The sequence below is a fragment of the Oncorhynchus keta genome, unplaced genomic scaffold, assembly GCF_023373465.1.
Source record: "Oncorhynchus keta strain PuntledgeMale-10-30-2019 unplaced genomic scaffold, Oket_V2 Un_contig_6499_pilon_pilon, whole genome shotgun sequence".
Classification (NCBI taxonomy): domain Eukaryota; kingdom Metazoa; phylum Chordata; class Actinopteri; order Salmoniformes; family Salmonidae; genus Oncorhynchus; species Oncorhynchus keta.
Window position 1 is genome coordinate 1 of NW_026288898.1, and position 14,379 is coordinate 14,379.

Below are 14,379 nucleotides of genomic sequence, written 5' to 3' on the forward strand. Positions count from 1 at the left end.
ATTAGTTCTTGCCAAGGCAGCAGCTACTCTTCCTGGGGTTTATTATGGATCCCCAGTAGTTCTTGCCAAGGCAGCAGCTACTCGTCCTGGGGTTTATTATTATTTTTCCACTTAGTTGGCTCTGGGATTCGAACCAGCAACCTTTTGGGTTACTGGCCCAAGGCTCTTAACCACAAGGAATTAGCTGCCACCCCAGTTAAAAGATGAGGGAAATGGGGTCAACAACATCATTGCAGGGTATAATGGCAGTCACAGCCTTCAATAGGGAAGGAGATGGCCACAAGGAATTCTCAACAAGAAACATCATCGCAAACAAAGAATAGACACAACACCACAGATGTGTGTTTGTATAAAAGAGATTTACTTCAATTATCACACCTCGGGTGCAGGAGAATAATCATACAGCTCATTTTAATAACAACACTTCATTGTTCATTACAGTGATATTGCTTCTCCATGTTGCGTAAAGGGACAACGTGACAAGACAGAAGAAAACAAAATGGAGAACAGAAATCGTCAAAAGGGGAAAACAAGCAAAAACCGAGGCCAATGAAAAGCAGGTTCAGAACATGTCTGGACCAACCAAGTGCTAGCTGGGGTAAACAATCGATCTCCTAACCATCCCCTAAACAACAACAACACACTGAAACACTAACCAACCAAGTGCTAGCTGGGGTAAACAATCGATCTCCTAACCATCCCCTAAACAACAACAACACACTGAAACACTAACAAGTGAATTGGGATAAAAGGTGAGAAGACTTCAAGACAACAAATTGTTGTCGATTGAAATGAATAAATGACACACACATGATTGGTTCAAGCCACCTAAAGCACGTTGAAGCTTTGTGAAGAGGTAAGGATGAACCTCCTCACATTTTGGTTTACAAAGCACTCTGGGTAAAGGGTGTAAGGAGTTTTTCAACAAAAGTTAATTTCATCTTAACGGCTGATATCATATTTATAAGAAGATTAAATAAAAAGTGTCTTAGCTTGTGAATGATACCATCACGGTCACCTAATATTCCCCAGTTTACAAATGTCTCATTCATCCCCCCTCATCTCCCGTTACTTATCCCCAGGTCATTCATCCCCCTCATCTCCCGTTACTTATCCCCAGGTCATTCATCCCCTCATCTCCCGTTACTTATCCCCAGGTCATTCATCCCCCTCATCTCCCGTTACTTATCCCCAGGTCATTCATCCCCCTCATCTCCCCTGTAACTATTCCCCAGGTCATTCATCCCTCCTCATCTCCCCTGTAACTATTCCCCAGGTCATTCATCCCCCTCATCTCCCCTGTAACTATTCCCCAGGTCATTCATCCCTCCTCCTCTCCCCTGTAACTAATCCCCAGGTCATTCACCCCCCTCATCTCCCGTTACTTATCCCCAGGTCATTCATCCCCCTCATCTCCCCTGTAACTATTCCCCAGGTCATTCATCCCCCTCATCTCCCCTGTAACTATTCCCCAGGTCATTCATCCCCCCTCATCTCCCCTGTAACTATTCCCCAGGTCATTCATCCCTCCTCCTCTCCCCTGTAACTAATCCCCAGGTCATTCACCCCCCCCTCATCTCCCGTTACTTATCCCCAGGTCGTTGCTGTAAATGAGAACGTGTTCACAGTCAACTAAACCTGATAAAATAACGGCTACATTTAAAAAATGTATTTTTATAAATATGTGGATTTTGTGCAGTGAAACAAAACCATTCTTATTTTGTTGTGATTTTAACTTGAAAAATACTTTAATCTCTGTCTACAACTGCTTTTTTTTTTCCCATAACAGAGACCCATTAGTGTGACCTGGTCAGAAATGAAAACCCGAAAGAAACAGGAAAAGTTGACTTGGTAATCTCATTATGAAAATCCATTGTCCAAACCACAAGTAGCCAGCCAATGATCGGACAGAAAGACAGTTTATTGAAAAGGAAGTGCAGGGTTGGAGTTAAACAAATATTTCAATTCTCTTCAATGTTTTTCCAATTAGAAACATTTATGAATTTGGGTTTACTTACTGAATTGACAGAAATTGACCCCAACCCTGGTCCAGTGCCTTTTACTAACTGGGCAAATTCTACCCAGTCTCCTCATCCAGCTACGGACAGAGCAGAACCAGTAGAGACAAACAAGGCAGAAAGAAAATTATTATGTTCAAGTACTTATATATATATATATAAGTACTTGAACATAATAATTTTATATATATATGAGGGGTGTGTGCATCAACTAACAGCCTGAAAAAGGAGAGTTCCACGAGGGACACAGATAGGGGCCCGATAAACACAATACAGACTCTCCAGTGTAACATGTATTGTGCTGTGTGTGTGTGTGTGTGTGCTGTGTGTGTGTGCTGTGATATCTAAAACTATTTTTCATCTTACAATAAAAAAATCCACTTCAATAACATCTGTCTTTAAAAAGTATTAGAAAACACATTATTTTCCTTCTTTGTCTTCTCCTTCCTCTTAGTCCTGCTATGGAAGCCCAGTGTTGTGGTCCAGACCTCATCTACAACCACATACCACTAACTAACTACTTCAACAGAGCGAACGATAATAATGCTTTACAAAATCGGGAGACTTGATATGATATACAGCATCTGTACAGTGTATAGAATCATCTGATTTAGATTTATAGAAAAATATCTGGGTGAAAAGTTGTCGATCACCCCCCACCCAAGCTCCCCCACATCAAATTAAGCAAAAACATCAAACTGTTTGGTTGTAAAGCCAGATGAGAAAATTGAACATTCACAGACAAGACAACTGACAACCTTTCCTTCAGACTAGGGCACGGTCGTGTTGGTTTCCTTCTTTACTTCGGACTAATCTACAGGTAGAACAGTATATATCTAAAAACTTGACTTTGTTTTCCACGCTAAAATCTCCTAGAACACAAGTGTAACCCCCCCCACTCCTCCCTTGTCCTTAATCGATGAATTAAAGGTCACTAATTAGTAAGGAACTCCCCTCACCTGGTCGTCTAGGTCTTAACTGAAAAGGAAAACACTAAAACCAGCAGACACTAGGTCCTCCACGGAATGAGTTTGACACCCCTATCCTAGAGGAAACGGTCGTGTGTGAATGACCCCATCCAAAACATGCACATCAACACCTCCTCTACAGAATCTATTGAATTCTACCAAACTTGACACTTTTAAAAAAAACATTTGACATTTAAAAATAAAAAAATTAGACAGCAAAATTAAAAAGTGATGAGAACGTAAATAAATCGAAGGCACCAAAATATGAAGACGATTATTCAATTGTTGTTGTTCTTCTTGTTCTATTGTCTATGGAAAATGATTAGAGCGAGACCAGTCCATTGGTAAGGGGATGAGGAGAGGTCAGTGTAAGGGATGAGGAGAGGTCAGTGTAGGGGATGAGGAGAGGTCAGTGTAGGGGATGAGGAGAGGTCAGTGTAGGGGATGAGGAGAGGTCAGTGTAGGGGATGAGGAGAGGTCAGTGTAGGGGATGAGGAGAGGTCAGTGTAGGGGATGAGGAGAGGTCAGTGTAAGGGATGAGGAGAGGTCAGTGTAAGGGATGAGGAGAGGTCAGTGTAGGGGATGAGGAGAGGTCAGTGTAGGGGATGAGGAGAGGTCAGTGTAAGGGATGAGGAGAGGTCAGTGTAAGGGATGAGGAGAGGTCAGTGTAAGGGATGAGGAGAGGTCAGTGTAGGGGATGAGGAGAGGTCTGTGTAAGGGATGAGGAGAGGTCAGTGTAGGGGATGAGGAGAGGTCTGTGTAAGGGATGAGGAGAGGTCAGTGTAGGGGATGAGGAGAGGTCAGTGTAGGGGATGAGGAGAGGTCAGTGTAGGGGATGAGGAGAGGTCAGTGTAGGGGATGAGGAGAGGTCTGTGTAGGGGATGAGGAGAGGTCAGTGTAGGGGATGAGGAGAGGTCAGTGTAGGGGATGAGGAGAGGTCAGTGTAGGGGATGAGGAGAGGTCAGTGTAGGGGATGAGGAGAGGTCAGTGTAGGGGATGAGGAGAGGTCAGTGTAGGGGATGAGGAGAGTTCAGTGTAGGGGATGAGGAGAGGTCTGTGTAGGGGATGAGGAGAGGTCAGTGTAGGGGATGAGGAGAGGTCAGTGTAGGGGATGAGGAGAGGTCTGTGTAGGGGATGAGGAGAGGTCGGTGTAGGGGATGAGGAGAGGTCAGTGTAGGGGATGAGGAGAGGTCAGTGTATGGGATGAGGAGAGGTCAGTGTAAGGGATGAGGAGAGGTCTGTGTAGGGGATGAGGAGAGGTCAGTGTAAGGGATGAGGAGAGGTCAGTGTAGGGGATGAGGAGAGGTCAGTGTAAGGGATGAGGAGAGATCAGTGTAAGGGATGAGGAGAGGTCAGTGTAAGGGATGAGGAGAGGTCAGTGTAGGGGATGAGGAGAGGTCAGTGTAGGGGATGAGGAGAGGTTAGTGTAGGGGATGAGGAGAGGTCAGTGTAAGGGATGAGGAGAGGTCAGTGTAGGGGATGAGGAGAGGTCAGTGTAGGGGATGAGGAGAGGTCAGTGTAAGGGATGAGGAGAGGTCAGTGTAAGGGATGAGGAGAGGTCAGTGTAAGGGATGAGGAGAGGTCAGTGTAAGGGATGAGGAGAGGTCAGTGTAAGGGATAAGGAGAGGTCAGTGTAGGGGATGAGGAGAGATCAGTGTAAGGGATGAGGAGAGGTCAGTGTAAGGGATGAGGGGAGGTCAGTGTAGGGGATGAGGAGAGGTCAGTGTAGGGGATGAGGAGAGGTCAGTGTAAGGGATGAGGAGAGGTCAGTGTATGGGATGAGGAGAGGTCAGTGTAGGGGATGAGGAGAGGTCAGTGTAGGGGATGAGGAGAGGTCAGTGTAGGGGATGAGGAGAGGTCAGTGTAAGGGATGAGGAGAGGTCTGTGTAGGGGATGAGGAGAGGTCAGTGTAGGGGATGAGGAGAGGTCAGTGTAGGGGATGAGGTGAGGTCAGTGGAAGGGATGAGGAGAGGTCAGTGTAGGAGATGAGGAGAGGTCAGTGTAGGGGATGAGGAGAGGTCAGTGTAGGGGATGAGGAGAGGTCAGTGGAAGGGATGAGGAGAGGTCAGTGTATGGGATGAGGAGAGGTCAGTGTAGGGGATGGGGAGAGGTCAGTGTAGGGGATGAGGAGAGGTCAGTGTAGGGGATGAGGAGAGGTCAGTGTAGGGGACGAGGAGAGGTCAGTGTAGGGGATGAGGAGAGGTCAGTGTAGGAGATGAGGAGAGGTCAGTGTAGGGGATGAGGAGAGGTCAGGGAACCAATTGGAAAGCAGCTGGTTAAGTCTCTGTAATGGCCGTCTGGCACGGGGAAGTGTGGCCAGTCAAACAGTCCCTGACTACATCATACTGACCTCTGACCTGACACAGACGGCATCCTAGAGTCTCACATTACTACCCGTTTCAGCACTCATTTGGTTTCCGTGGCGATAGAAAAGACTATTGAATGTGAGTCTTTCAGATCAGAATATGGCTAAAGAGACCACACGGCCCAGCATGCTGAAGGGTTTTGGTTTAGAACCAATGGAGAGAGAAGACCTGAAATTCTTTAAAGAGAGTTGACCTACAGGCCATTGATCGTCAGTAGAGTAGACCTACAGGCCATAGATAGTCAGTAGAGTAGACCTACAGGACATAGATAGTCAGTAGAGTAGACCTACAGGACATAGATAGTCAGTAGAGTAGACCTACAGGCCAGATAGTCAGTAGAGTAGACCTACAGGCCAGATAGTCAGTAGAGTAGACCTACAGGCCATATTCAGTAGAGTAGACCTACAGGCCATAGATAGTCAGTAGAGTAGACCTACAGGCCATTGATAGTCAGTAGAGTAGACCTACAGGACATAGATAGTCAGTAGAGTAGACCTACAGGCCATTGATAGTCAGTAGAGTAGACCTACAGGACATAGATAGTCAGTAGAGTAGACCTACAGGACATAGATAGTCAGTAGAGTAGACCTACAGGCCATTAATAGTCAGTAGAGTAGACCTACAGGACATAGATAGTCAGTAGAGTAGACCTACAGGACATAGATAGTCAGTAGAGTAGACCTACAGGACATAGATAGTCAGTAGAGTAGACCTACAGGACATAGATAGTCAGTAGAGTAGACCTACAGGACATAGATAGTCAGTAGAGTAGACCTACAGGACATAGATAGTCAGTAGAGTAGACCTACAGGCCAGATAGTCAGTAGAGTAGACCTACAGGACATAGATAGTCAGTAGAGTAGACCTACAGGCCAGATAGTCAGTAGAGTAGACCTACAGGCCATAGATAGTCAGTAGAGTAGACCTACAGGACATAGATAGTCAGTAGAGTAGACCTACAGGCCAGATAGTCAGTAGAGTAGACCTACAGGACATAGATAGTCAGGAGAGTAGACCTACAGGACATAGATAGTCAGGAGAGTAGACCTACAGGACATAGATAGTCAGTAGAGTAGACCTACAGGCCATAGATAGTCAGTAGAGTAGACCTACAGGCCAGATAGTCAGTAGAGTAGACCTACAGGACATAGATAGTCAGGAGAGTAGACCTACAGGACATAGATAGTCAGGAGAGTAGACCTACAGGACATAGATAGTCAGGAGAGTAGACCTACAGGCCATAGATAGTCAGTAGAGTAGACCTACAGGCCATTAATAGTCAGTAGAGTAGACCTACAGGACATAGATAGTCAGTAGAGTAGACCTACAGGACATAGATAGTCAGTAGAGTAGACCTACAGGACATAGATAGTCAGTAGAGTAGACCTACAGGACATAGATAGTCAGTAGAGTAGACCTACAGGACATAGATAGTCAGTAGAGTAGACCTACAGGACATAGATAGTCAGTAGAGTAGACCTACAGGCCATAGATAGTCAGTAGAGTAGACCTACAGGACATAGATAGTCAGTAGAGTAGACCTACAGGACATAGATAGTCAGTAGAGTAGACCTACAGGCCATTAATAGTCAGTAGAGTAGACCTACAGGCCATAGATAGTCAGTAGTCAGTAGTAGACCTACAGGCCATAGATAGTCAGTAGAGTAGACCTACAGGACATAGATAGTCAGTAGAGTAGACCTACAGGCCATAGATAGTCAGTAGAGTAGACCTACAGGACATAGATAGTCAGTAGAGTAGACCTACAGGCCATAGATAGTCAGTAGAGTAGACCTACAGGACATAGATAGTCAGTAGAGTAGACCTACAGGCCATTGATAGTCAGTAGAGTAGACCTACAGGCCATAGATAGTCAGTAGAGTAGACCTACAGGCCATTGATAGTCAGTAGAGTAGACCTACAGGCCATAGATAGTCAGTAGAGTAGACCTACAGGCCATTAATAGTCAGTAGAGTAGACCTACAGGCCATTAATAGTCAGTAGAGTAGACCTACAGGCCATTGATAGTCAGTAGAGTAGACCTACAGGACATTGATAGTCAGTAGAGTAGACCTACAGGCCATAGATAGTCAGTAGAGTAGACCTACAGGACATAGATAGTCAGTAGAGTAGACCTACAGGACATAGATAGTCAGTAGAGTAGACCTACAGGACATAGATAGTCAGTAGAGTAGACCTACAGGCCATAGTAATAAGATGCAGACATGTAGGAAATACCATTGTACAGTATTACAGATTTGTTGTATATCACATTTCTCATTGGGGGGATGGACTTAGAACTCTGGTAATGCTTTTGGTTTAGAACCAATGGAGAGAGAAGTCCTGAAATTCTTTAATGAGATTGGCTGAGGAGACCACACAGCCCAGCATGTTGAAGGGTTTTGGTTTAGAACCGAGTCCCCTGGGTGCTGCTGGCTAAGTGCACTATGTGTGGTCACTGTCACCAGGTGTGGTCACTGTCACCAGGTGTGGTCACTGTCACCAGGTGTGGTCACTGTCACCAGGTGTCGCGACTGTCACCAGGTGTGGTCACTGTCACCAGGTGTGGTCACTGTCACCAGGTGTGGTCACTGTCACCAGGTGTGGTCACTGTCACCAGGTGTCGCGACTGTCACCAGGTGTGGTCACTGTCACCAGGTGTGGTCACTGTCACCAGGTGTGGTCACTGTCACCAGGTGTCGCGACTGTCACCAGGTGTGGTCACTGTCACCAGGTGTGGTCACTGTCACCAGGTGTGGTCACTGTCACCAGGTGTGGTCACTGTCACCAGGTGTGGTCACTGTCACCAGGTGTGGTCACTGTCACCAGGTGTGGTGACTGTCACCAGGTGTGGTCACTGTCACCAGGTGTGGTCACTGTCACCAGGTGTGGTCACTGTCACCAGGTGTGGTCACTGTCACCAGGTGTCGCGACTGTCACCAGGTGTGGTCACTGTCACCAGGTGTGGTCACTGTCACCAGGTGTGGTCACTGTCACCAGGTGTGGTCACTGTCACCAGGTGTGGTCACCCATACACAGTATAAAGAAGCAGTGTTGTGCTGGGCTGCAGGTCATGAGTAAAGAGCCTGTGCTTGGTTTGGAACCATGTGTGAAAAGGCATACATTTCCCAGAGTTCCCTGGAGTGCTGAGCTGAAGAGGAGGGGTTTGCTTAGCAGCCCCCCACCCCACCACCACCCCAGTCACAGTAAGTGCTTGGTGTATGCATGGATAGGTCTGTTATGGTTGCTACGGATACGGGCTGTTTCTACCACTGCATAACAACAGTTATTTATTTACAGTATCTGATCAATCAATAACAGTGTTATGATGGATAATGCTTTGGAGCTTGGCGAGGCCACAGACTCTGTAACGTATCGGACAGACAACACAACAGACACCGACAGACACGACTCTATAAAGAAGAAGACTACCATATTTCCTTAAATAGATACTCTTTCAATCTCAATTTGGCAGAGATGATTCCCTGGGCTGGGATCAGACAAGACTAGTTTTCATTGAGTTTATAATGATATTTACCAGACACCATTTTGACAAAACCATAGCGACTAACAGGAAAAGGAAACGGCAGCAGCAGGGTACTGCGATTCCTCTAAAAACAAACCTACTGTACATCAAGGCTGCCTGCATGACCTCAGAGTTTATTGCACTGTGTTTTTCAGACAGTAACAGTGCATGTGGAGCCTGTGAAGGGTATAACGTATACCCTGAAGACAGCATGAGAGGAGACATGGAGAGATGTAGATATTCTGTGATCTGGGAGATAGTGCTAGTAGATATTACAGTTGAAGTCGGAAGTTTACAATCACCTGAGCCAACTACATTTAAACTCAGTTTTTCCACAAATCCTGACATTTAATCCTTGTCTTAGGTCAGTTAGGATCACCACTTTATTTTAGGAATATGAAATGTCAGAATAATAGTAGAGATAATGATATATTTCAGATTTGATTTCTTTCATCACATTCCCAATGGGTCAGAAGTTTACATACACTCAATTAGTATTTGGTAGCATTGCCTTTAAATTGTTTAACTTGCGTCAAACGTTTTGGGTAGCCTTCCATAAGCTTCCCACAATAAGTTGGGTGAATTTTGGCCCATTCCTCCTGACAGAGCTGGTGTAACTGAGTCAGGTTTGTAGGCCTCCTTGCTCGCACACGCTTTTCCAGTTCTGCCCACAAATTTTATATGATTGATGTCAGAGGTTTGGGATGGCCACTCCAATACATTGACTTTGTTGTCCTTAAGCCATTTTGCCACAACTTTAGAAGTATGCTTGGGATCATTGTCCATTTGGAAGACCCATTTGCGACCAAGCTTTAACTTCCTGACTGATGTCTTGAGATGTTGCTTCAATATATCCACAGAATTTTCCTTCCTCATGATGCCATCTATTTTGTGAAGTGCACCAGTCCCTCCTGCAGCAAAGCAACCCCACAACATGATGCTGCCACCCCCGTGCTTCACGGTTGGGATGGTGTTCTTCACTTTTTCCTCCAAACATAACGATGGTCAAACAGTTCTACTTTCGTTTCTTCAGACCAGAGGACATTTCCCCAAAAAGTATGTTGCTTTGTCCCCATATGCAGTTCCAAACCGTAGTCTGGCTTTTTTATGATGGTTTTGGAACAGTGGCTTCTTCCTTGCTGAGCGACCTAATTGGGTTATGTCGATAAAGGACTTGTTTTATTGTGGATATAGATACTTTTGTACCTGTTTCCTCCAGCATCTTCACAAGGTCCTTTGCTGTTGTTTCTGGGATTGATTTGCACTTTTTGCACCAAAGTACATTCATCTCTAGAAGACAGAACGCGTCTCCTTCCTGAGCGGTATGACGGCTGTGTGGTCCCAGTGTGTTTATACTTGCGTACTATTGTTTATACAGATGGAGGTGGTGCCTTCAGGCGTTTGGACATTGCTCCCAAGGATGAACCAGACTTGTGGAGGTCTACCATTTATATTCTGAGGTCTTTGCTGATTTCTTTTGATTTCCCCATGATGTCAAGCAAAGAGGCACTGAGTTTGAAGGTAGGCCTTGAAATACATCCACAGGTACACCTCCAATTGACTCAAATTATGTCAATTAGCCTATCAGAAGCTTCTAAAGCCATGACATTTTCTGGAATTTTCCAAGCTGTTTAAAGGCACAGTCAACTTAGTGTATGTAAACTTCTGAACCACTGGAATTGTGATACAGTGAATTATAAGTGAAATAATCTGTCTGTAAACAATTGTTGGAAAGATGACTTGTGTCATGCACAAAGTAGATGTTCTAACCGACTCGCCAAATCTATAGTTTGTGAACAAGAAATTTGTGGAGTGGTTGAAAACGAGTTTTAATGACTCCAACCTAAGTGTATGTAAACTTCTGACTTGAACTGTATGTGATCTAGGAGATATTCTGTGATCTAGGAGATAGAGCTCGTAGATATTCTGCGATCTAGGAGATACTCTGTAATCTAGGAAACATTCTAATCTAGGAGATACTCTCTAATCTAGGAGATACTCTGTAATCTAGGAGATACTCTGTAATCTAGGATATACTCTGTGATCTAGGATATACTCTGTGATCTAGGATATACTCTGTGATCTAGGAGATACTCTGTGATATAGGAGATACTCTGTAATCTTGGAGATATTCTGTATTCTTGGAGATATTCTGTGATCTAGGAGATAGAGCTTGTAGATACTCTGTAATCTAGGAGATACTCTGTGATCTAGGAGATTCTCTGTGATCTAGGAGATACTCTGTGATCTAGGAGATATTCTGTGATCTAGGAGATATTCTGTGATCTAGGAGATACTCTGTGATCTAGGAGATACTCTGTGATATAGGAGATACTCTGTAATCTTGGAGATATTCTGTGATCTAGGAGATAGAGCTTGTAGATACTCTGTAATCTAGGAGATACTCTGTGATCTAGGAGATAGAGCTCGTAGATATTCTGCGATCTAGGAGATACTCTGTAATCTAGGAGATACTCTGTAATCTAGGAGATACTCTGTAATCTAGGAGATACTCTGTGATCTAGGAGATACTCTCTAATCTAGGAGATACTCTGTAATCTAGGAGATACTCTGTAATCTAGGATATACTCTGTGATCTAGGATATACTCTGTGATCTAGGATATACTCTGTGATCTAGGAGATACTCTGTAATCTAGGAGATACTCTGTAATCTAGGAGATATTCTGTGATCTAGGAGTTACTCTGTGATCTAGGAGATACTCTGTGATCTAGGAGATACTCTGTGATCTAGGAGATATTCTGTGATCTAGGAGATAGAGCTTGTAGATACTCTGTAATCTAGGAGATACTCTGTAATCTAGGAGATACTCTGTGATCTAGGAGCTACTCTGTGATCTAGGAGATACTCTGTGATCTAGGAGATACTCTGTGATTTGGAATGTTAAGAGATACGTACATCTAGAAGACAAGATCGGAGTATCATTTGATTCAACGATAAAGAGCATGAGCGTTGTCAGGGAAACGGTTAATGCCTCTGAACATGTACCGTAGATTACAATTATTTTAAAAACAAATATAAATGACACTTCCAAAAAAACCTTCAGAATTCATCAATATACAAACATATGAGAACTAACTACATCTTGTAAATATTACCCAATACTGCCGGCAGTCTATCAGTAAAAATTAAAATGTAAAAAAGGTCTTGCCCTCAGGTAAACCCCTTACGCAATAATAACATCAAATAATAAGACAAGTGAAAAACTCAGCACCTATAAATAAGTTGAATAAAAACCAAACTATACGTACGATATGACCATAAAGAGTCTACAGTAAAATAATAATAATATCACATAACTTCATAATGAGCGTTATCATTATTATTATTATTACCCATAAAGCAACAGCTTATAATAGAAAGGGTGGCTGGCAGTTGTGCTCTTAAGTACGAGAAACGACCCCAATCAGAACAATAAAACACACTGACACACACAGCATGGGGAGACAGTGGGCTGACAGGGACAGAGAGAGGTTGTTTAGGAGGGATAAGGGAGGGAGAAGAGAGAGAGAGAGAAGGAGGGGGTGGGAGAGAGGGAGAGAGGGGGAGGGAGAGGGAGAGAGAGAGGGAAGGAAGGAAGGGAGAGAGGGAGGGGTAAGGGAGAGAGGGAGTTTTGTATGTCTGGTACGGAGTAGAGTCTGGTATGGAGTAGAGTCTGGTACGGAGTAGGGGCTGGTATGGAGTAGGGGCCGGTATGGAGTAGAGTCTGGTACGGAGTAGAGTCTGGTATGGAGTAGGGGCCGGTATGGAGTAGAGTCTGTTACGGAGTAGAGTCTGGTACGGAGTAGAGTCTGGTACGGAATAGAGTCTGGTATGGAGTAGAGTCTGGTATGGAGTAGAGTCTGGTACGGAATAGAGTCTGGTATGGAGTAGAGTCTGGTATGGAGTAGAGTCTGGTATGGAGTAGAGTCTGGTACGGAGTAGAGTCTGGTACGGAGTAGAGTCTGGTATGGAGTAGAGTCTGGTATGGAGTAGAGTCTGGTACGGAGTAGAGTCTGGTACGGAATAGAGTCTGGTATGGAGTAGAGTCTGGTACGGAGTATAGTCTGGTACGGAGTAGAGTCTGGTACGGAATAGAGTCTGGTATGGAGTAGAGTCTGGTATGGAGTAGAGTCTGGTACGGAGTAGAGTCTGGTACGGAGTAGAGTCTGGTACGGAATAGAGTCTGGTATGGAGTAGAGTCTGGTACGGAGTAGAGTCTGGTACGGAATAGAGTCTGGTATGGAGTAGAGTCTGGTATGGAGTAGAGTCTGGTACGGAGTAGAGTCTGGTACGGAATAGAGTCTGGTATGGAGTAGAGTCTGGTATGGAGTAGAGTATGGTATGGAGTAGAGTCTGGTATGGAGTAGAGTCTGGTACGGAGTAGGGGCCGGTATGGAGTAGGGCTTTAGTAAAAGCCCCTGTATGAAGTCCCAAACTGTTCCCCTGTCTCTCTGTATTCAGATTAACACGGAGACTTCCAGTACAGATGATACTGTGTTGCTTAGTCCAGTTCCCCTGATTTAACCTGGATAAATGTTTCGTGAGGAAAACATTGGCAGACACACACTAGGTGAGAGAAGGTTGGTTAAACTGTGATGTGTACACTTACTTACTCAGAACAAATGACAACATATCACTATGTTAACTACTATGTTATTTCATCATAAACTATAAACGTTTAACCGTGAGTTAAACATGTTTCATTTGGAAGTAGAAACAGTAACTCCTCTCTAACTTGCAATCTCTTAACGGCAACCACATCGCTATATATATATATATATATATATATATATATATATATATATATATATATATATATAAAATAAACTTTGTTGGAGGACACTAGGGGAAGAAAAAAGGTGGTTCCTCTTCAGTTGAGTGGTACACCAGAGAACCCGCCGGCCAGGCACCATCACATGGCTGCTAGCAGGACCACACAGGGGTCAAAGGTCATTCTTCCCTCAGTAACTATGGAAACGTGGCCTTTCTTGATTTTTTTTTTTTAGGTTTTGATTGTTCTCTTCAGCGGAATCATCTTGTTCCACACACACACACACACACACACACACACACACACACACACACACACACACACACACACACACACACACACACACACACACACACACACACACACACACACACACACACACACACACACACACACGATGTAACAAGGTTAAAAAGTCAAGCTGCTCTTACAAGAACACATACCAGTAGAGAAGAGAAAAAGGCAAAAGGTTTGTAACAGTCACAGGACAGTGTGGGAAGAGAGGAGTCTGGACACCCTATGTGAGGACACTGTGTGAGGTCACTGTGTGAGGTCACTGTGTGAGGACAGGACACGGATGTTTATCTTCAAAACGAACACGTTAAACATTCTCCTCCTGTGAGTGTCCATCCTTTAAAAAGCCCCTAGTCCAGCTCTGGGAGAAACCCCAGGTCAGATCTGTCTGTCTGTGGTGCATTCGGCCAGTAATTGGCGGTGTTTGGGGGTAC

General features: G+C 44.5%; 1 protein-coding gene, 2 long non-coding RNA genes and 1 pseudogene across 52 annotated transcripts; 2 read left to right on the forward strand and 2 right to left on the reverse strand.

Moving 5' to 3' along the window:
* Positions 1–3,199: 3,199 nt before the first annotated feature.
* On the forward strand, positions 3,200–5,316 carry LOC127925910 (uncharacterized). 50 transcript variants are annotated; one of them, XR_008122810.1, is made up of 9 exons: positions 3,200–3,348; positions 3,510–3,647; positions 3,717–3,831; positions 3,878–3,992; positions 4,062–4,107; positions 4,338–4,383; positions 4,430–4,544; positions 4,706–4,843; positions 4,890–5,147. It is a non-coding gene; the product is annotated as an uncharacterized LOC127925910 (long non-coding RNA). The 50 variants fall into 50 exon arrangements; XR_008122804.1 differs by lacking the exons at positions 4,338–4,383; positions 4,890–5,147 and adding exons at positions 4,246–4,291; positions 5,212–5,316 and having other exon boundaries at positions 3,763–3,877; positions 3,947–4,107; positions 4,453–4,498; positions 4,752–4,820; XR_008122772.1 differs by lacking the exon at positions 4,890–5,147 and adding an exon at positions 5,212–5,316 and having other exon boundaries at positions 3,763–3,877; positions 3,947–4,084; positions 4,269–4,406; positions 4,453–4,544; positions 4,706–4,820.
* On the reverse strand, positions 3,675–7,570 carry LOC127925909 (uncharacterized). The gene is made up of 7 exons (XR_008122767.1): positions 7,550–7,570; positions 7,147–7,208; positions 6,992–7,115; positions 6,522–6,955; positions 6,400–6,461; positions 6,218–6,337; positions 3,675–6,186 (listed from the first exon to the last, which is right to left on the reverse strand). It is a non-coding gene; the product is annotated as an uncharacterized LOC127925909 (long non-coding RNA).
* Positions 7,571–7,799: 229 nt separating this feature from the next.
* On the forward strand, positions 7,800–9,204 carry LOC127925908 (uncharacterized). Its single transcript, XM_052511203.1, has 5 exons — positions 7,800–7,858; positions 7,897–8,029; positions 8,068–8,162; positions 8,201–8,257; positions 8,296–9,204. Exons 1-5 carry the CDS (start codon positions 7,800–7,802, stop codon positions 8,630–8,632), a joined length of 681 nt encoding a protein of 226 aa, XP_052367163.1. The 3' UTR covers positions 8,633–9,204.
* Positions 9,205–13,947: 4,743 nt separating this feature from the next.
* The window catches only part of LOC118379813 (homeobox protein cut-like 1), a 67,770-nt pseudogene continuing 67,338 nt past the window's right edge, over positions 13,948–14,379 (reverse strand).

Bases quoted from the DNA above. Each gene is read 5' to 3' on its own strand.
- LOC127925908 (XM_052511203.1), top strand. From the start codon at position 7,800: ATGTGTGGTCACTGTCACCAGGTGTGGTCACTGTCACCAGGTGTGGTC. The intron at 7,859-7,896 runs GTGTGGTCACTG...GACTGTCACCAG, and splicing joins GGTGTGGTCACTGTCACCAG to GTGTGGTCACTGTCACCAGG. The intron at 8,163-8,200 runs GTGTGGTCACTG...GACTGTCACCAG, and splicing joins GGTGTGGTCACTGTCACCAG to GTGTGGTCACTGTCACCAGG.